Genomic DNA, 20,953 nt, shown 5'->3' with positions numbered 1-20,953 from the left:
AACTACTCCAGCCTAAGCACGCTTAACTGGGGAGTTCTAATAGGGATTTCACTATTTGGGAAAAGGCCTCGATGCTATATAAGGGTCCAGGTTTTTACTTTTATAGCCCAAGAACTCCCCCTCCATTCCCGATGTGGGACACCGGGACCTTACACTACAAATCGAGTCCGAGCTGTAGCGAGGTCCCCCGCGGGCTTGTTACAGCTTTTCACCGTGATTTACTGGTACTGTTACAACAGGAGAGGGGGTTGGCGTCATTGCAGCCACCACAGTAGTATTTGTTTGGGCATTTGTTTCAGTAGCCATTAATTCTAATCTATAAAACAAAATTTATAATTAGAATTTACATTACACAGAAAATTAAACCAAATTCACAGAATTAAATTTTGTAAAAATAAAAGAAACAAGAATGTAACTTTTATTTTTCAATTAATTTGGAAATAAAATAAAATTTTATTTAACAAATTAATTCCACACAGAAAATTAAATTCTGTAAAATAAAAGAAATAAAAACTATAACTTTTATTTTTTAATTAATTTGGAAATAAAATAAAATTTTATTTAACCAAATTAATTCCATACAAGAAATTAAATTCTGTAAAATAAAAGAAATAAAAACTATAACTTTTATTTTTCAATTAATTTTGAAATAAAATAAAATTTTATTTAACCAAATTAATTCCACACAGAAAATTAATTTCAGTAACCCTTCAATAATTAAAATACTGAAACAGAATTTTAATTAATGAAAACTCAGAAAATAATTTCTAAAACCCAAAATTAATTTCTGAAAAAATTCCACAAAAATATATTCTGAATTGTTAATGACACCAGTATCGTACTACTAGTTGTTGTCAAAGAAAAGAGACAGTATATTACTACTATCTGTCAAATAGCATATAATTACTATTTGTTTTTCCAACCAGAATATTATTTTGTAAATCCACAGAAAATAATTTTCTTCCGAAATTATTTACGAAGAATGAAAAAGGAAAACAAACGCAAAATTCTGTAAACAGAATAATTCGAATCTGTCTTAAGATTGTTGGAACAATCTTCTGTGTATATAAAATAACTTGAAATAAAATTAAACAAGATAAATAAATAACATATCGAATTTATTTTGTCGAACCAAATAAAAATTACAAGACCAAGTCGAGTGTGTGACACTCTGTCCTTAAGACAGATTCGCCCCGCTATGGTACTTACGGTTGAGTGGCGTCTATCTCCCAGGATACAATGATCTTCACAAATTGTAGTAGTACTCAAAACAATTTGTTCGGCGAACCAAACCTTGTGTTCTAATACTCTCTTTAATTTATCCTAAATCTAATATGAAGAATAAATAATACGAAGAAAAAAAAATTGGACAGAAATTAGACAATGTCTAGACTGATTTTTTTCGGGGCCTTAATAACTGGAATTATGGCAGTATATATAGGCAACAACACTGCCGTGAACAGGTCCAAAAATAATTGTGAAAAGGTGCACAAAACCTATGAACAGGTGCACCCTTTACTATTCAAATTTGAATAGTAGTTTTGACCGTAGGAACTTTGAAAACAAAATTAAAAGATTCTGTTGAAGGGACAATAGGTTTATTTATTATTTAACTTATTTCAAATATATATATATATATATATATATATATATATTAAACTATTGAAATAGTTAAATAAATAAAGAGGTACAAGCTTTAGGAAACTTCTAAGGAACCTAAAATTTGAATTAAGAATTAAATTAAATTCCCACAATTACAAATTTTAAGAAACCACTTAGGAACCCAAAACTTGAATTTAGAATTAAATTAAATTCCCACAATAATTTTTTATTGAAGAAAAAAAAAATTCAAATGAATTTTATCTAAAAAATTAATGTTAAACCCGAAAACGACGTCAACTTCCCATTCACTCATAAATGGTTTTGACGTTCCGTCTTCACTGTGTGACTTGCCACGTGACAAGGAACACGTCACCTCTTCGGACCCATCCCAAAAGACGTTTGGGGCCCACTCAATTTTGGACTCAAAATTAGCCCAAAATATGGCTTATATATAAACCAATTTTCCAACATGAGCTTCCCTCATCCTCTTCACAAGCCTTTCATTTTCTTCTTCCGATGATGATGATGAATTCCATAACTTCTCACCGCCTCTAGTGCCACAACACCTTCTCAACCAGAACCTTTTCCACTCACCTCTTCTTGTTTGCTTTGTTGGAAAATCAACTTTTCTGATCATCCCATTAAACCTTCCAATTCTCTCCCTCCAACCACACTTCAATCTATCCAAATTACCACAGCAGAAAGCTGAAGCAACATGGTCTTCCAGACCAGCCAAAGTTCTTGGTTTGGACAAAGCCATGACTGTACAGTCTACTACATACACACCCAAAACAGAAAGAAAAATAAAAAAAACCTTTGGCTGAAAGATGCAGCGAATCGTTGCAGTTAGAGAAGTAAATAGAGAAGAAGTTGGTGAATGAAAGACAAAAAAAAAGTTGGACAACGCAGACGAGTGAGGAATCATCGGTGTAACATGTGTATCTAGGACAGAATTAGGAGAAGATTATGGGTAATGGTCTCTTGTTTTTGTAAAAAAATATGATTTGTTATGACATTTTAAAAATATATATCTTATTTTATATATAAAATAATTCCTAATATAAAAAATATACATCTTATTCTTATTCTATCTTGCATTCTCTTTTTATTTTACACTAAATTTTTTTTTTCATCTTATTAAAAATTGTATCTACGATATTTAATTTTTTATATATATATAGATATAATTTATATATCATATTTTACACACATATATATATATATATATATGATAAAAAAATTTATTTGCTATAATGGAATCCTGTCCCTCGTGTATCACAAGGCTTTTCCTGGCAGAGAGCCATATCACTATACAAAATTGCTCCACTCCTATGAAAATTATATAAAAAGCACATTTTTAAAAATTTCATGTGTAAAACAAATGATTGATTGATAATTTGAAAAAAATATAAGAGAGAGCTGTCTTACTGTGTGAGAAAGAGAGTTGTGTTGGCTAATGTTGTGGTTTTTTTTTTTTTGGAATTAATTAAGATTGTGTTTGGCTCATGAATTTTGAAAGATAAGACAAAAATTTTAAGTGAAATGTGAATTAAATATAACTATATTTAACTTACGTTTCACACGCATTTTTTTTATTTCCGTTTTTAAATCCCTTTCTAATCTATGAATAAAATACAACTTAAGTAATACATTTCAACAATATTAAATTTGAAAAATGAGTTTAATTTTTGAATTAAAATAACACTACCCTTATTTCTAAGTGCATCTTTTATAATTATCCTCCATTTCAATCAGTAGATAATATTTTATATATTTCTTAACGTTTAATATGACAAAAAATTATAACTCAACACAAATAATTTTAGTAAACAACATAAGATAAATTTATTTGAACAAAACATATCTTTCATTTTAAAATAGTAAATTCTTTTTTTTATTTTAAAAACTAAAAACTTGCTAATATATAACACCATATTACCATACACCCTTACAACAATGATTCATTCCACTAAAAACATCACCACTAATAGCACTAATGCATTAAAAAAGTTAAAAAAAAAAAATACAACTCCAAGACCAAAACATCACATCATTCATGGCGGGACCCACTGCCACCTAATTAGTGGGAGCACTAATTAGTGCTCCCAAGCATTTTTCTACACCCCTATTACTACAAGTGCTAATAAATTAGTTTTAAGGTTATAACTAAATATATATCTATATATATATATTAAAAAAAAATTTATAAAACAAACAAGACAACAATTATGCGATCAGTTCTATGTTGCCATTTACTTGTAATGTAGGTGATATATATTAAAAAAGTGTTTCTTTTTTTTTTTTTGATTCATAAAAAAAATAGATAAGCAGATAGGCTACTCCAACATATTTACCAGGAAGTATTGTTCCTTAGCACTTACAACATATCTACAGAGAATCTCACCGTACCTACGTCGGGCCCGAAACTTAAGCCTCTAAGTATTTCATGCGCTAAATAATATGTTTAACCCCAACAATAGGCTATGAAAACTCAAATTCAAGCCTTAAGTGAGGAATTTGAAAGTTTTATTCATTGAACCAACCCTATTGGTATTGAAAGTGCGTTTCTGGGTTAGGGAGCTTCATCAGTGTAGAAAGGAAAGTTCTAGCTTATCTCACATTGTTTTGTTTGTTCTACAAAATAAATTTGCTTGCTCTTGGACCGTTTGTTCGTTGCAAGACCAATTTGAAAATGTATTTGACAAAATCAACGGGGCCTTAAAAACCCACACTACACATTTTATTTGGGCTCATATGGCCCATTGATTTGCGCTTCGTGGACCATTTTATCTGAATCAAAAAATTAATTGAGTCTGTCTAATTCAAATTTTAAAATTTTAATCCATGTTATATTTTAATGTGAATTTATTAATAATAATAATATATATTAAATTTTAAAATAAAATATTATTTTTTCTTATTGTACACCCTAATTAATTATATATAATCAAACAGCAATGCTACAGACCTCTCTAGTGCCGGCTTGGGGTTGGCTGAAAACCAAAAAAAAAAAAAAAAAAAGAAAAAACTGTTTTTTTACCAATGGGAAGGCCCCCAGCACCCCCACTGGGGGTCCGAAGCTTTATTCATAATCAAATATTCAAATATCTTCATATTCTTTATGAAGTTTCAATTATTTTTTCTTCTTTTTTTTCACTTCAAAACTCCAATTCACCCAACCAAAACTCACCATTATTATCAATATCATTATGTTTTATATTGTTACTTGCAAATAGAATAAAATTTGAACAAAATCAAATAATGAATGTGAGTAATAATCAAAATAGTTTTTTGAAGCAATCCATCAAAGATGAGATAAGTATTGACATAAATATCAAAGTACAATTATTGATTTATGTGTTTTTTTAATTACATAAAAGCGAATATTGAACCTATTTTTTGATATAATTGTTCGAACTTTTAGAACCGAACAAATTCACTTTATTAAGTTTTGGAAGTTCAAACGTGAAGTTCACTCTCTCCTTCAAATTTGTCGTCCCTCCTTCGCCGGTGTCGAGTTTCTTAGTCATATTCCATATATGTACGTGAATAATATTTTTCATAAGTAATTTGAATTTTTTAATTTATTTTAGTTGAGTGTATCTCTAAAGAAAAAAATTGGATGTATTGAGAGTAAATTGTAATTATAAATAATTTAATAGTGTATTGAAAAAATTAGGCTCACTTAAACATTTTTTGAGTGTAATGGGTGGTTTGAGATAATCTAAATAAGTGTATTTTTTGACTTTTTATGAAATATGGGTTATGTATGGGTTAGGTTTGAAATGATGTCGCAGAGAGGTGATGTAACTTAAATAAGATGATGTAATTTAAATAAGATAGTGACTTATTGACTTTTTTAGATTATGGCAAATAAGGCCTAAATAAAATTTCCCGCACTTAATGGGTTTTAGTGGAGCAATGGCAAAAAAAAAAAAAAAGAAAAGAAAAAAAAGAAAAATTCATGATGGTGCAACTATGTATGGTACAAAATCTTGGTATAACACTTTTTGTGTATCAAAGTTACACTAAAAAAGATTTATATTTATAGTACAATTATTTTGTGGTTGTCCCATCCCTTTACAATTTCTCCTTATTTTCTTTTGGATTTATTTTGCACCCCGTTATATTTTATTAATAATTTATTATTGAATATGTAATATATTAAGTCACATATTTTTTTAATAAAAAATGTATTATTATTTTAAATTGATATTCTTGTTTTTAGTGATTTTTTTAATATTGTATGCATTTGTATTTTATTTTTTAGATACATTTAAAAATTTTAAAAAATTCACCAAATATAAAAATTATAAAAAAATACAAAAATTTAGTATATTTTCATATTTTGTTATATTTAATAATTTTTTTTAAAATTTTGTATAAAATTTATACTTTTGAAATATATTAAGATTTAAGTCAATTTAAAAAATAAAAAAATTGATAAAAATATTTTAAAAAATCACAAAAAATATAAAAATATAAGTTATGAGTGATTATTTTTATATGAATAAAATTAGATCTTTGATGGCACCTAAAAAAATCCAATTGCGTAGAAGCAAAAATCGCCGAATGTGCACCATTGCTTTCAAACACGTCATATGTTCAAAGTAACCGTGCCAAATTCGTAACAACAATCAAACAAATAAATCATCTTTGCCATCTCCGCCTATCTCTCCTCTGAATTCATCTTCTCTCCCTCTCTCTGCCTAAGATTTTCCCGTACTTTCTTGTCATTTCACTCGATTTCTTCCCTGCAATAGCAATCCCTTCTCTCATCATCTCCGCCTGAAGCATATTCTCTCAATCAACGACACCCATATCAGGAATCCCCTTCTGGGTCTTCTTCGCCGGCGATCTTATCCCATTTCTGGTATCATTATATATAATTTGTTGTGGTTTATATGTGAATTTATGTTGTTGTTTTTTTGTTTTTTTTTTGTGATTATTTGATCTGAACAGAGAGAGGATGGGTAAGAATCGACAAGTTTGTGAGGATTCAAGGGTGGGTTCTGAATCGGATGAGAGTTTATTGAAGGAAGGGAAGGGGAAGAGGTTGTGGAAGAAGGTGAAGTACCAGCTGGTGGAGTACCACTCATTGCCTGCTTTTTTGAGGGACAATGAGTTCATTCTTGGTCATTATCGCTCTGAATGGCCATTAAAGCAAGTTTTTCTGAGCATCTTCACCATTCATAATGAAACCCTCAATGTCTGGACGTAAGAATTTTTTATTTTGTGCATTTGTGCTTCAATGTCATAGAATTCATTGTTGTTCACTGAAGATTGCTTCTTTATTACTTTATTTTGTTATGTAGTCGGTGAATTATGTAAATCTTCACATACATAGTGACATATTTATTGAACTTTGGCAAAATATTGTAAAAGAAGGGTACACATTTATGGTGGAGGTGAGAGCGAAAACAGATGACTGTAATTGTTACTAATTCATAGCCCCCTAAATAAAGGGGAATGGAATATGGATTTGTGTACCTAATCCCCAATTTGTTGGGACTTGGGGGGCAAAACTAAGCTGAGTTGTATGTTTATTTGGATACTGTTTAATTTAATGGGGTGATTCTGTTTGCTAAATGAGGGTTGGTATCATTGGTGATGTGAAGATATCAAGTGATTTATGTAAGGAGAAAACTTAGGTATTCATAAATGCTGTGTTTAGTGCTGGGCTCTACACAAATTGGTTTGACTTGTGTATGTGGCACACTTGTGCCGTGCTTTTTCTAGCCACCTGCACCGCTTTTGCCAAAGTTTTCGCATTTCATGTAATAATAGACCTTGTTGCATTAAATTATTTTGGGTGTCGTTTATTCCTTGATTGGTCTAGTTGATATAAAATCTCTCTCTCCTGTCTTGCTATAAAAAAATTTCAAGTTTGGCTATTGCCCATTCACGAGTGCTGGCTTTAACATGCAACATATAACATTGCACATTTGTTATGTCTCCATTTTACAAATGTTCAGCCTCTAAGTTATCCAGCGTTTCAAACTTTTCTTTCTGTTAATCTGAAAGAGCATAAAGTTAAGGTCTATCTGTGTAACATCATTCACTGTGCTTATAATAAAACTTACGAACTACTGGAGGGGTGAGTTTTTTAGCTGAACAAATAGCTCAACCTTTTGTAAGTGGTACTGTTTGAATTTTCTTGTTGGACAATCAGACTTCAGAACTTCATTTATGGGGGATATTGTGATCATATCATTTTTTCCCCTTTCCTGCCATAAGGGTGCGGGATGGTGGTGTTGTTGGCTAGGATTTTAGAAATTACTGTTATTACTATTATTAACATCCTTGTTTATTAGTTGCCATGTATTACTGGGAGTAGGCAGAAAATAATTCAGCTTTGCAGCCTTCAATCGCAGCATTACTCAGTGTGTCTTTCCAACTAATAGGTGGGGTTTCTAGAGACTAGGCCCATTGAGCAACTTCGAGATGGGCATGTGCAAATGATGTTCATGTTGCCAAATTTGCTTGGTTGTGGCGGGCACACTAACATGTGCCAATAAATCACCAGTTGGGCACTTGAGATTCATGTTCTGTTAGTTTTGTTTTTTGAGGTTGTGATTGTGCTCTAAGATTTTTATGCTTTTAATGTGAGATCCTCAATAACCACTGTTAAGAAACTCAGAGTGAGGTTTGATCTCTTGCTACTGTTGGTTCTTTTTCACTACTAGAAATTCATGTGAATAGGTTGTTCAGAAGATTTGTGATTCTCTTTCAGTTAATAGGTAGATGCTTTTCTTTTGTCTTCTCCTTTTTCCTTTTTGGTATTTTTTCTTTTTTCAACTTTTTGTGTGCTTTTTTTAATCTTTCTTTCTTTTGTTTTGGTTTGTAAGGAACTCGTTGATGTTTCATCCTTCTAGAATCTTCCTTGTCTTGATGCATAATTTTTATTTTGCAGGCATTTGATTGGTTTCTTCCTTTTTCTGGCCTTGACGATATACACAGCAATGAAGGTTCCAAAGGTTGTGGATCTTCACACTCTACCACATTTCGCTGATGTGCTGAAAAAAGCTGATCTGCACAAACTTCATGCAGAACTTTTGGCTTGCCTGCCTTCCTTGCCCAACATGCCTGATTTGAACAGACTTCGTGAGGAGCTAACTAATGCATTTGCTTCAATGGATTTGCTACGATCACCATCGACTTGGCATATTGTAGAACTCCTCACTAATTGTTTGCCTGAGCGATTATTTCATGGCAACCACACTGATGTTAGTGTTTTGGTACAGTCCTTGTTTGGTGTTGCTTTGTAGCAGATAGTAATATCCTCATCAATCAACCTGTTATGAGCAAATCTATATTTTCACTTGATAGGCTGTCACGAGAATATCCTAGTTGATTTTTGCGTGCTAAATCTTACCAAGGCATACTTCTAGTAGCCATTTGTCTTATCCTGTTCTAGAATCTGTAGCCGGGCTATACATGCATATTACTAATAGCTTTGGTATTGTTTCAGTGCATGCCATTGGGATGTCATCACCACTTTCCACTTTTCACTTTTCACTTTTCAGTTTTTAGCTTCAGTTTAAGCACCCCCCCCCCCCCCCCCCCCCCCCCCCCCGGTCGTCTCCTAACGTCCAAGGAAATGTGTTAAGACTGCCAGACTATTTTAATATGGTATTGTGGGGAAAACATCTATAATGGCATTACATTCAAACATTCTTAGTTTCTTGCTAAGAATTGAGTTACCCTCGTGCAAGTAACTCGAGATTGGTGAACATGTTCAAGCAATACCTTCTACTGATTCATATGTTGAATTTCCTTATTCAATAAGGATGCAAGGAAAGGCCTAACAAGCTTATAAAGTTATAATGGAAATAGATTTTCATCCCGTGTTGTATCCTTCTGTAATGACCGGGTAGAGATTATTTATACTTAAGTTTTGACAGATTCTGAAATTTTGGTATGAAACATGCTAAACATGGTTGATAGTTGAATTTTAATGCATTAAAACTCTGACACTTCTCATTATCTCTTCCACATGCCATTATTCCCTGTTCTTGTGAAGAAGTACAGAATGGTTTTGTTGTTTCCTAAACATTAAATTTGGCTATTACTTTCACTATCATTTGTTTAAATGCAGCATAGCGTGAAGGAGGACGTGGTGAACATGATAGCACCCTTGATGCTGAGGCCGATCACGCGGTGGCCATTCTACGCCTTCTTAGGTGGGGCCATGTTTTGCTTGCTAGCCAGCAGCACATGCCACCTACTCTCTTGCCACTCTGAGCGATTATCATACATCATGCTTAGGTTCGATTACGCCGGGATTGCAGCTCTCATCGCAACCTCCTTCTACCCTCCTGTCTACTACTCATTCATGTGCAACCCCTTCTTCTGCAATCTCTACCTAGGATTCATAACCATCTTGGGAATTGGCACAATCTTGGTCTCTCTCCTCCCGGTCTTCCAAAAACCCGAATACCGTAAAATTCGTGCATCCCTATTTTTTGGGATGGGAATGTCGGGGGTGGCCCCAATTTTCCACAAGCTGATCTTGTTCAGGAACCGGCCCGAGGCACTGTACACGACTGGGTATGAGATCTTGATGGGGGTGTTTTATGGAATTGGTGCACTGATTTATGCGACGAGGATTCCGGAGCGATGGATGCCTGGGAAGTTCGACATCGCGGGGCACAGCCACCAGCTTTTTCATGTGCTGGTGGTGGCAGGGGCCTACACGCATTACTGTGCTGGGCTAGTTTACCTCAGGTGGAGGGACTTGGAGGGTTGTTGAAAAAGTTTGTTGGAGAGAGTATATGAACCCGTGGGTTAGATCTTTGTTTGTTGGTTGGGTTAATAGGGTGAGTAATTAGCTGTATATATAAATGCAGTGGGTGGTGAGGGAGGAGCTACCCCTGCTGTTACAGTCTAAGCTTCTTCATTAATGGAAGGTCGAAATTCTGTTGACTTTAACCATTTACAAAATAATAAAACTGTTCTGTTCTTGGATGCAGATGAGATGGTCGGCTGTAATTGGACTGGTGTTTGTATTTATTTTTCTGGGTTGGTTTAGCTGATGTTATGAGCAACAATCAAGCAAGTTTACTGTTGTTAATTGCATGCTTAAATAGTTGTACTTCCAAGTTATAGTGTTTAAGCTATTTATTTTTTTCAAAAAGGGGAGTTGAGTTTTGAGATTATTATTTTTATTATTATTTAAATTAGCTTTTTTGTTGACTTCAATATAAAAGGTAAAAGATGTGTGTGTAGGTGTTTTGTGCTTTTTGTGTTTTCTTGAACTAAGACCAAAATAAGTTGATTTTATTTCAAACTAGAATAATTTTAACCAAACAAGACCTATGTGGAACTCAAAAAATGCCTAACTTTTAAAATTATTTTTTGGCAAAAGAGTTGGGTTTTAGAGTTTGTGACAAATCAAAATTTAATAGTAATTTGCAATGTTATTATGAGTAAATTGCTTTATAATAGTATCAATCTATTTTATTTTTTAGAACCATTAACCACTAAAAAAATCAACTTCTTAAACATAGTATATATTTTTCTCAAAAAAGAAAAAGAAACTGCTAAAATCGATTTCCAAACACCCTCTAATAGGTTTTGAATAGTTTGCGTTGTATGTGTTTTTGCGCTTTATCTGTTGGGCTGGTAAATTAGTCAAGCCCATTTAAAAAAGAAAAAATACGACATGCTCTCGTTGAGAGTCGAACTCAAGACCTCCCGCTTACTAAACGGGTGCTCTAACCAACTGAGCTACGAGAGCTTCTTGCTGCTTTAATCCAATAAATAAGTTATATAATAATAAAATAAGTTCGCCAAGTAATTTGGGAACAAACATAGATAATGATGGTGCATTGTCATTGTCATTGTCATTTGTCAACGTGAGGTTGTTAACTAACATGGGTATGGCACGGCGAGTCCAGATCCCCTCCTTGAGCCCCCTCCTTCATTCCCTCCTTGCAGGGGTCTTCGGGTCCACTTTGAGGCCTAGTTTTGATAATCCGAACCGTTCATATTTTTAGATTTATTCAGTATATTATACCTGTAAAAAATCAAGTTGATCGGATATCAGAAAGTATGCGTTCAGAAAATTGGGACTACAAACTATTTTTTAATAAACAGTTTTCCGAACACATACTTTATGATATTCGATCAACTTGATTTTTTACAGGTATGATATACTGAATAAATCTAAAAATATGAACGGTTCAGATTATCAAAACTGGGCCTCAAAGTGGACCCAAAAGCCTCTACAAGAAGGAAATGAAGGAGGGGCCTCAAGGGGAGGATCCCAATTCATGGCACGGCAGTGTAACAACTAACAACAACAACACATATTTCCCATTTGGGGCCACCAGCAGCTCAGACCATCACATGGCTTGACCCCCATGTACTTCTTCAACTTTTTCTACTAGTTTGGACTTGTTTTAATTATAAATTTGAGTATAAATTTTAAAAGGAAAAAAATAATGTGAGTAAAATTTTATTTATATTTTACTTAATTTTTTTTAAAAAAATTTCTATCCAAATTGATGATCCAAAAACAACTTATAGCTTCTCATCATCTCTATGTAGTAAAGTTGCCTAGTAGTTATGATTTATAGTTGTGAGAAAAATAAAAAATAAATAAACAGTTATTTCTTGTTTGGTTACAAAGGAAAACGATGAGAATAACAAATGTAGTCATAGTATGCGAGTACATTTTTAGATGTAAATATCATATTTAGTTCCCTTTCACATGATTTATTATAGTTTCAAAACGGTTATTTTATGTTTTTATTTTTAGTTGCACCATAAATTTTAGCAGAAAATACAACTTAGGATAATTTTTAAATATTAATTATAAATTAATAATAAACTTTATAAACATTAATAATTAATTTTATAAACTATTCATGCATGTGAAATTTTTTTGTGAAGGCTCCACTGGATTGCGAATTCTCCTAAATTTTAACCTTCACAGTGGACCAACTTGTATCTCCAATCATTGCATGTCACAACCTCAACCTCAAAGTTCTATGCTGCTATAATAGCATAAATCTAGTTAATCTTTTTCTTAATAAGAAAAGCATAAATTTTTAGATTATGTTTAAATAATGGTAATGGAATGTCAAATGAAAATCTAGTTTGGGTGTTTGTTTTGCTTCTCTGTTTTGTGTTTTGGTTAGTTGCTCATTAATTTAGTGGTGTGCTAAAAAATGATAAGATGTGCATTTTAATATCAATTTAGTTAGAATAATATTATTCACTGTGATATTTTTGTACCTGCTCTCTTTATTGATATTGTTGTACTTTGTATTATGCCATTTATCAATAAAATGTCTTCTTTTTTTTTTGGTAAAAAAAAAAAAAAATCTATTTACAGGTCACTTTTATTCTGTTATGTTCAAATAATGAGTAGATGAGCAAAATATATATATATTCTTGTCGTCATAATTTTCGAATAATCAAACACTAGAATATTACCACTCCAATTTTATCACTAATAACAAAATAGAGGGTGCGCACTTTTCTTTTGTTCAAAAATATTGTATTTTGTCTTTATTCTTTAAAATTGTAATAAGTCTACATTTTCCCTCTCACCATTTAAAGTGTCTTATAAGATAAGATTAAAATATTTGTATAGAACTGAAAAACAGCCATCGGATACTGTAAGAGATGAACTCACTCAAGTTTCCTTAATTTTTGACCCACTGACATTCTATCACATACATAGTTAGGGCTGTGGATAATACCGTTGAAATTGTCGAAATCGAATCACCAAGACAAATTCGTTATTATTTATCAATCGAACTGCCGATTTTTGGTAAGAAAAATGACAAATTCTAGTGACACTTTTATCAATTCGCCGGTTTTTTATTTTTCTTTCAAACCGCACCGGCCCGTACCGCTATTAAATCATCTTTTATAAAATTCTAAAAATTCTTTTTTACTTAAGTTTGCTTGTTGTTGTATACCTTAGAATATAGTATTACATTACTGCTCGAGGGAATTCAAGATGTCAGTAATCCAAAATAAAGTTGGATTCCAATTCACTTTTTAATCTTTTTTTTTTCTGGCCATGTTGCAAACTTGCATCAGCTCACTTTTTAATCTAAATACTTTTCAACAGTAAACATTTTCAATATATTGTAAACCCTGAATGATATTAATTTTATGTATTGTATTTGATCATTGTAGCTTCCACAGATACTTGTAATGAACTGATGACATAGTCGTTGATATTATCATGTTGTTGCTACACTTGCTGCATCAGAAGAAAGCTTCGCAAGATGCTTAACATCAAGGTATCTCTCGTCTTTTTTTACTCTTCGATTTAAGTTTTATAATTTGAATTATATTTTTTATAAACCGTCAATCCGCCCGAACTGCCAAGGCAAATCCGTCATTATTTGCCAACTGAAATGCCAGTTTTTAATAAGGAAAATGACAAATTCTAGTGACACTTTTATCAATCCGCCACCCGCCATACGGTTTCTATTTTTCTCTCAAACCGCACCGATCCGCATCGCGCACACCCCTATACATATCCCAATATATATATAAATGTATATATATATTATCATTCTTTTTATTTTAAAAAATGTTAAAGACCTATAAGATTTATTAAATTTTTTTATCAAATATTAAAGACCCCAGGTAGAACTCATATTATGTAAGGCCTTGTTTGGGAAGACTAAATAAGTTTACATTTTTTATCTTTTTTGGGTCACATCAATCAATATCTTCTCTCTACTTTTCTACACATCTTTTTATAAAAAAATCAAAAAGTACACTTATTTAGAACACTCTAAACTATTAGTAAGTTCTTTTGGAATATTTAATAAAAATTTTAATAAAATTTTCGACATCTTTTCCTTTATTTTACTACTCAAATACAAATGAAGAAAACCAGCACCCAAAAGGCACCGTGTGGTAAAAACTAGGGGTGAGCAGCGGATATACCGATCCGTCAAAACCGACCGAACCGAACCGATCCGCCACATTTTGGACGGATGCGTGATGACGAGCGGACGGTTGCGGATTGATTTTCTCAAATCCGCCAATTTGGCCGACGGATGGCGGATTTAAGATTTTTTGGCCGCAACCGAACCGCCAAACCGCAAGCACCCCTAGTAATTTATAAGACTTTGTATTTTCAATTTGTTTAAATATTATGTTTGTGTTTTCAATTGAAAAAGAGTTTAAATATTCTATTGAAAAAAAGTTTTCAACTTGAATATATTTTTTGAATTAAAAAAAATAAACGTATTATTCATTTATATTTTTTAGTTTTTAAATGTAACTCTAAAAATAATAAATAGAAAATATGATATATGCTGGTTGGTTTTTGTTTTCAAAAACATATGTAGATGTAACAATACAGAGACATTCAATCTCTACTACTGCTCTGTTCATGGTTTTGGTGGTTTGAATTGTTATTATATTTTAACAATTACAGATTGTAATACTTTATGGGGATGAATCATGCTATGATTATAATATGTGGATGAGGCATGCAGTGATCGTGATATTCTAAAGTTTCAAAAAAAATTTCTTTGGATAAAGCATATAGCAATTGTAATACTTTTTAAAGCCATTGACTGTAATACTTTCTTTTTCTTTTTTTTTATTTTTTATTTTTTTGTTTGAGGAAGTGTACAAGTTGAATTATGTTGAAAATTTATAAAATTTTAAACCGCCAAACCGATTCGCATCCATCCGCCAAACCGCCAATCCGCTCAATCCAATCTGGCGGACGAATGGCGGATTGGAGGTTTCGTGGCCGCAACCGATCCGCGCCCACCCCTAGTAAAAACTGACACTTGGGAGAGAAAGAACGGGAAAACATTTTCCTAGCTCCCAAACAAAACAAAGCAAAACACGAAAGCCAAAAATGCCGGTACTCCACTCCAATACATTGCCCATGTGTTGAAAGATAGACGTGTCAATGGCATACATCACCACCTCACATCCAAATCCAAAAACTTGAATGAATGCTGTGAACTTTTTTGCACTGGCAGTTCACGCCCTTCTGGCCTTCGCCATTAACACTCCTCCACCTACCCCTCTCTCTGTCTCTCTCTCCGCTACACACCGACGCTCTCACCATTAACATTCATCACACCTTTCGTCACGAAATCACTAAATTCCAATACCCATTTTGAGTTATTTCACTTTCCAAGTTTAGCAATTGCTCTGCTGTAGAGTATTACTATTATAGCAGAGAACACCAAGAAAATTGGATATGGCGGCCACACACTGACAAGAATACTCCTCCTGGGCTTAAAATGGTGTCTCCTGAGCATTCTCAGTTCCAGACATCTTCATCACTATCCATGGCCAAGCACGGAGCTCGGACCAAAGCGGCGTCGTTTCTCTCCGACGGCCTTCTATTCGTCGGTGGAGCTTTGGTGGCTCTTCTAACGGTTTGGGCTCTCTCGTCCTTTGTAAACCCTAACCCTAGTTCTGGTTTCTCAGTGAACGAAGCGAAGGCATCGATTTCTTCGGAAAAGCGAGATTGCGCTGGGGGTGCGCACGGGGTTAACCTGCGCGACGACCCGGGTGACCCGACGTTCTACGACGACCCGGAACTAAGCTATTCCATAGGAGGACAGGAGATTGAGAACTGGGACGAGAAGCGACGGGATTGGCTGAAGCATCACCCGTCGTACGCCGCCGGAGCAGGAGACCGGATTCTCGTCGTCTCCGGGTCGCAGTCCTCGCCGTGTAAGAACCCAATCGGCGATCATTTGCTACTGAGATTCTTCAAAAACAAGGTCGATTACTGTCGAATCCATGGCTACGATATCTTCTACAACAACGTGTTGCTTCACCCGAAAATGCACACTTACTGGGCCAAAATACCTCTGGTTCGAGCCGCCATGGTGGCTCACCCCGAGGCCGAGTGGATCTGGTGGGTCGACTCAGACGCTGCGTTCACCGACATGGATTTCAAGCTCCCATTAGAGAGATACAAACACCACAACCTAGTAGTCCACGGGTGGACCCGGATGATCTATGAGGAGAAGAGTTGGGTCAGCATCAACGCCGGTGTGTTCTTGATCCGAAATTGCCAGTGGTCGCTTGATTTCATGGAGGTTTGGGCAAGCATGGGTCCACAAACCCCAAATTACGAAAAGTGGGGCCAAACCCTAAGATCAGCCCTCCCAGACAAGCTCTTCCCTGAATCAGACGATCAATCTGGCCTCGTTTACCTGCTTTTAAAAGAGAGAGAGAAATGGGGGGACAAGATTTACGTAGAGGGAGAGTATTACTTTGAAGGGTACTGGTTAGAAATTATTGGGACGCTTGGTAACATCACTGACAAGTACGTCGGGATAGAGAAGGAGGTGCAAAGGCTGAGGCGGCGGCGAGCGGAGGTGGTGAGTGAGAATTATGCTGCCATGAGAGAGCCGTATTTGAAGGATGCCGGGTATGGAAGGTGGAGTTGGAGGCGGCCGTTTATCACGCATTTTACGGGGTGTCAGCCGTGTAGTGGGAAGCACAACCAGATGTATGAAGGCGAGACTTGCTGGGACGCCATGCAGAGGGCTTTGAATTTCGCGGATAATCAGGTGCTTCGTAATTATGGATTCATGCACCCGGATTTACTGGATTCCTCCTTTGTGTCGCCTCTGCCATTTGATTTCCCAGCCGAGTGATCATGGTAAGATGGCGTGTTTTCTTTTCTCGATGCTAGTTTGTAAATGCAGTTTTGCTTTATTTGTTGTGATTTGGTGTTCTATTTGCGTAACTGGTACAGTCCATCTTAATTTTTTCTCAATTTGGTGGGCTGTTTATAACACAAAAAAGTTATAAAAATTTTGGAACATTATGAACATGACCGGTGATTTGGAACTTTTCATTGTTTTATTTCTGCCGAAACAAAAAATGAAAAAAAATTGAAAACCCAACCAAACATGCCTTTATTGTTAGTAGTTCATGTCTAGAGTGAACTGTGGATTAAATGCTGAAACCAACTCATTCTATACGTTGTTTCAGGGCCACATGAATTAAACTCTTGAATACCCCTAGTCAAAATAATAGGGGTCTGGGTCTGGGTCTGGGTCTGTTCAGCCGCCGATTGTTCCAAAACCTTAAACTACAAGGAAGTGATATGAAGCAATTTAAAACTCCCCACTTGAGAGATTGAAGATGGAGAGATGAGCAAATAGAGTTCACAATAATAAACAAAATTTCCTAAAAACCAAAAACTAACATGGATCAGGAGTCTTGAATTTGGATTTTCAGAAAATGGAGCTTTTTTATGGCACTTTATTCTCAACCATGCATCTGTTTTTCTTTTTCTTTTTGTTTTCGCTTTACATGTAAAAGCAATTTATGTGTTCTGCTCTTTTGGGCCTTGGTCGGTACATGATTGAAGGATGATTTTGACTCTATTAAGCTTTCTTTCTTATTCTTTTTTTAATGTGTGATGGATGCCTCTTGTTGGTTTATTTATTTATTTTTCTTTATTTGATTGTGGGCTTCATGTTGTTGATTGGGTGCCTTTTTTTGTATATTATTATTAAGCATAGGTAGATCAATGGCAGTGTTGCCACTTGACTCATTTTGACTCAATCATGGTGTCACTGTCTTCTTTCCTGAAGCACCAAAAGACATAGATTTTTCTTTGTTCAAGGTCGAGTACCGACAAGGTGGTCCCCTTCTAGCCTAGTGGTTGAGCATTTAAAATGAAATCAAACCGTAAAGAGTTAAATGAGCTCTGCCTTTTCAGACCCATCAATACCCTCCCACCCATAACTCAAGTAGCAACATTCTGAGGTGAGGTGAATATAAAAAATGGGTCAAAATGAAGAAAGAGAGTAGCTTAAATTGCTATGTGAAATGACAGAAAAAAAAAATTAAAAAAAAAGTTTCTTAAGATTGCTATGTGCAATGAAAGCAGGAAAGATTTCATTTTTCTTCTATACCTCCTAGACTTGTTATGGTCAATGAACTTATGATACTTAAATTCCTTGTAAACTTTTCATCTTCCAGGCCTTTTGGTTCTTTCTTAATTCTTATGTGCCCAAACTGTAGTAATAAATTTTGATTGTTACTGATCCTGAGAATTGACTGTTGAATCTGATGAATTAGTGGTTAAGCCTGACAACCCATTCTAGAAATCCATAGTTATTAATGGCTCAGTCATAGTTGGTAGCTGTGATAGTAGAATTAGTAACCAGCATTAATTAGCTAGAAAAATTCTGATAAGTTTTACGTGGATTACAGTAGCTAATATTTCCTGCTTTTAATCCTTCATGACTTTTAAGTATGAAGCAAATCTCTCAATGGTTCTGTATGTTCATCATATTACTTCAACTTGATTTAGTGTGATGCATGTAAGTTAATGCACATTTGGATGGGCATTGCTGCACATTATTTCCATTGAAGCTCATTATGATTCATTTGTGAAATGGAGGATTTGGGGATCTTTGATGTTTCAAGCCAATCATCCGTGCATTGTCATCGTATGAAGTTCTGTTAATATACTCTCTTTGGCATCATGGGAATTTCTTTGAAAGTTTGCATCTGATATTTTCTGAAACCGGCCTCATTTAAGTTAGCTGTTGACATAATTTATAAATAGATGAGACCCTTATTGGAAAAATAACACTCAATTTTCCACCTTATCAATTTTTTATTTCTGCCTTCTAGGCATGGTGTGTATGCATCTGAGTTGTATAAATCATCATAATTGCATTTCCTGCAGTGGCTTAGGATTTGTTGGCTCAGCTTAAACTTCTTAGCCAGGTTCTGTCTTCGCCGTTTTGGAAGTGTTAGGTTTGCTTGTATATCCCAATTGCTTGTGCTGCGAAGTATTCATTTGATTAATTTGGATCAGTGTATTAAAACAGATGCTTGTCCCCATGAAAAATAGTAATTATATGTTATCCCCAAATTTTTGTTTCTTATAAGAAAGATTGTATCCTTGAAATCCTGGATTATAGGTTTGACAAAAGCAAACTTCATCGGCGAAAGCAACAAGCCCATTAATATAAAATTGATGTTTTGCGTGCATTGCTAATGAAAACTTAAATTTTTATAGAAAGTTGGAGAATGGTAGGTCCTATATATATTGATGCTGTTTGATGGTGTTTGTTATGTGAATTAGACGTAGAATGTGAAAAAGAATGATAAAATCATCAGTGGAAAGATGTCATTGTTTAGACACTCCCTCTCCCAATCTAACCCGAGATAGACATGTTATCCAATTTTAAGGATTACTTAAACAAGAAAAGAAAAAAAAAACTCCCCATGATGTATCTGATATTCTCCTATGATTGTTGAATAATTTCTAGACTTTTAATCTGTCTTAATATAACATTTCATATTTGGGGGTGATTATTTGATAGTTCAGAATGTGTTTCCAGATCAGGGTTTCAAGTTTTCTCTTCTTCACTTCATCATTTTTTTAGTTTTTATTTTTCCTGATCTTCCGCATTAAAAATTCAAGTTGGTTTTCCAAATTAATGTGATTAGCTCTCTGTGAGATTTGTTAAATATAATAATTATATATTATGTCTATCATACTTATCATAATATATTTATTACTATATTTAGGATTATTATACTTAGGTTTCTCTCCTCTTATATAAAGGAGTCTTGTATACATTGTTACATATTTATTCAATACAATATTGAATATACACATAATATAATACTCTCTCTATCTCTTAAATATTGTAACATGGCATCAGAGTGGAGTTAAATACATAGTAATTTCGCTTCATTGGCGGGTGACAGCCTTGCTTTGGCCATCCGCCAGACATTAAATCATTCCGCTGTCATATTTTCTTTTCAGTATCGTTTCATAGTGTTCTCTTCCTATGTCCACTAATTTATTCTTACTCTAAATATCTCTATTATATTTTTTTTACTTGCAATCTTTTTTTTCTTTTTTTTTTTGTGTGCTTTTGCTCCACTTTGTCCTTCATTTTGTTTCAACCTCAAATAGGTTTATATCTTCAAACCTATTTGAATTTGAGGGGGGTATTATACCTATATCATATTGAGCATGATTATATACTATGTAAACCACCCAAGTCGGCCCCTTGGTGTACTACCTAAGTTGCCCTCATTGGTGTACCACCCAAGCTGTTCCTTCTGGCGCACAACTCAAGCCGTTCCTTGGCGCACTTTCTCATAAGTCCCTCTCTGGCGCACTACCCAAGTCGCCCTATCAAGTGCACAACCGAAGCCACCCCCTGGTGCACAACCCAAGTTGTCTCTTCTAGCGCATAGCTCAAGTTGCCCCAAGTCGCACTTTCTCATAAGTCGCCCCCTTAGCGCACAATGTCATCTGTTACTATCACCATTTAGCACCACGTCATAAGTTATGTGTGTGCTACATTTTCTGGTTCAACATATAGTTCTTCATCGGTTCGGC

General features: G+C 34.2%; 2 protein-coding genes and 1 non-coding gene across 5 annotated transcripts; 2 read left to right on the top strand and 1 right to left on the bottom strand.

Moving 5' to 3' along the window:
• The first annotated feature begins 6,114 nt into the window (after positions 1-6,114).
• On the top strand, positions 6,115-10,573 carry HHP4 (heptahelical protein 4). Of its 2 annotated transcripts, none has more exons than XM_028255547.2 (4): positions 6,115-6,475; positions 6,565-6,819; positions 8,516-8,828; positions 9,701-10,573. In XM_028255547.2, exons 2-4 carry the CDS (start codon positions 6,572-6,574, stop codon positions 10,352-10,354), a joined length of 1,215 nt encoding a protein of 404 aa, XP_028111348.2. In that variant the 5' UTR covers positions 6,115-6,475; positions 6,565-6,571; the 3' UTR covers positions 10,355-10,573. The 2 variants fall into 2 exon arrangements, with proteins under 2 accessions (XP_028111348.2, XP_028111347.2); XM_028255546.2 differs by having other exon boundaries at positions 6,122-6,475; positions 8,516-8,840.
• A 694-nt stretch (positions 10,574-11,267) lies between these two features.
• Positions 11,268-11,341, bottom strand: TRNAT-AGU (transfer RNA threonine (anticodon AGU)). The gene has a single exon. It is a non-coding gene; the product is annotated as a tRNA-Thr (tRNA).
• A 4,029-nt stretch (positions 11,342-15,370) lies between these two features.
• On the top strand, positions 15,371-19,584 carry LOC114309743 (galactomannan galactosyltransferase 1). 2 transcript variants are annotated; one of them, XM_028255548.2, is made up of 2 exons: positions 15,371-17,227; positions 19,277-19,584. In XM_028255548.2, exon 1 carries the CDS (start codon positions 15,849-15,851, stop codon positions 17,220-17,222), a length of 1,374 nt encoding a protein of 457 aa, XP_028111349.2. In that variant the 5' UTR covers positions 15,371-15,848; the 3' UTR covers positions 17,223-17,227; positions 19,277-19,584. The 2 variants fall into 2 exon arrangements, with proteins under 2 accessions (XP_028111349.2, XP_028111350.2); XM_028255549.2 differs by lacking the exon at positions 19,277-19,584 and adding an exon at positions 17,563-17,989 and having other exon boundaries at positions 15,378-17,227.
• Positions 19,585-20,953: the final 1,369 nt, after the last annotated feature.

This window comes from Camellia sinensis, chromosome 1 (genome assembly GCF_055761805.1).
Source record: "Camellia sinensis isolate YWXY chromosome 1, ASM5576180v1, whole genome shotgun sequence".
Lineage (NCBI taxonomy): Eukaryota > Viridiplantae > Streptophyta > Magnoliopsida > Ericales > Theaceae > Camellia > Camellia sinensis.
This window is presented reverse-complemented; position numbering and strand designations above follow the sequence as displayed.

Excerpts from the sequence above, each read along its gene's own strand:
- HHP4 (XM_028255546.2), top strand. The coding sequence starts at position 6,572 with ATGGGTAAGAATCGACAAGTTTGTGAGGATTCAAGGGTGGGTTCTGAA. Across the intron at positions 6,820-8,515 it reads GAAACCCTCAATGTCTGGAC|GCATTTGATTGGTTTCTTCC; the intron begins GTAAGAATTTTT and ends TTTATTTTGCAG. Across the intron at positions 8,841-9,700 it reads ACACTGATGTTAGTGTTTTG|CATAGCGTGAAGGAGGACGT; the intron begins GTACAGTCCTTG and ends GTTTAAATGCAG.
- LOC114309743 (XM_028255548.2), top strand. The coding sequence starts at position 15,849 with ATGGTGTCTCCTGAGCATTCTCAGTTCCAGACATCTTCATCACTATCC.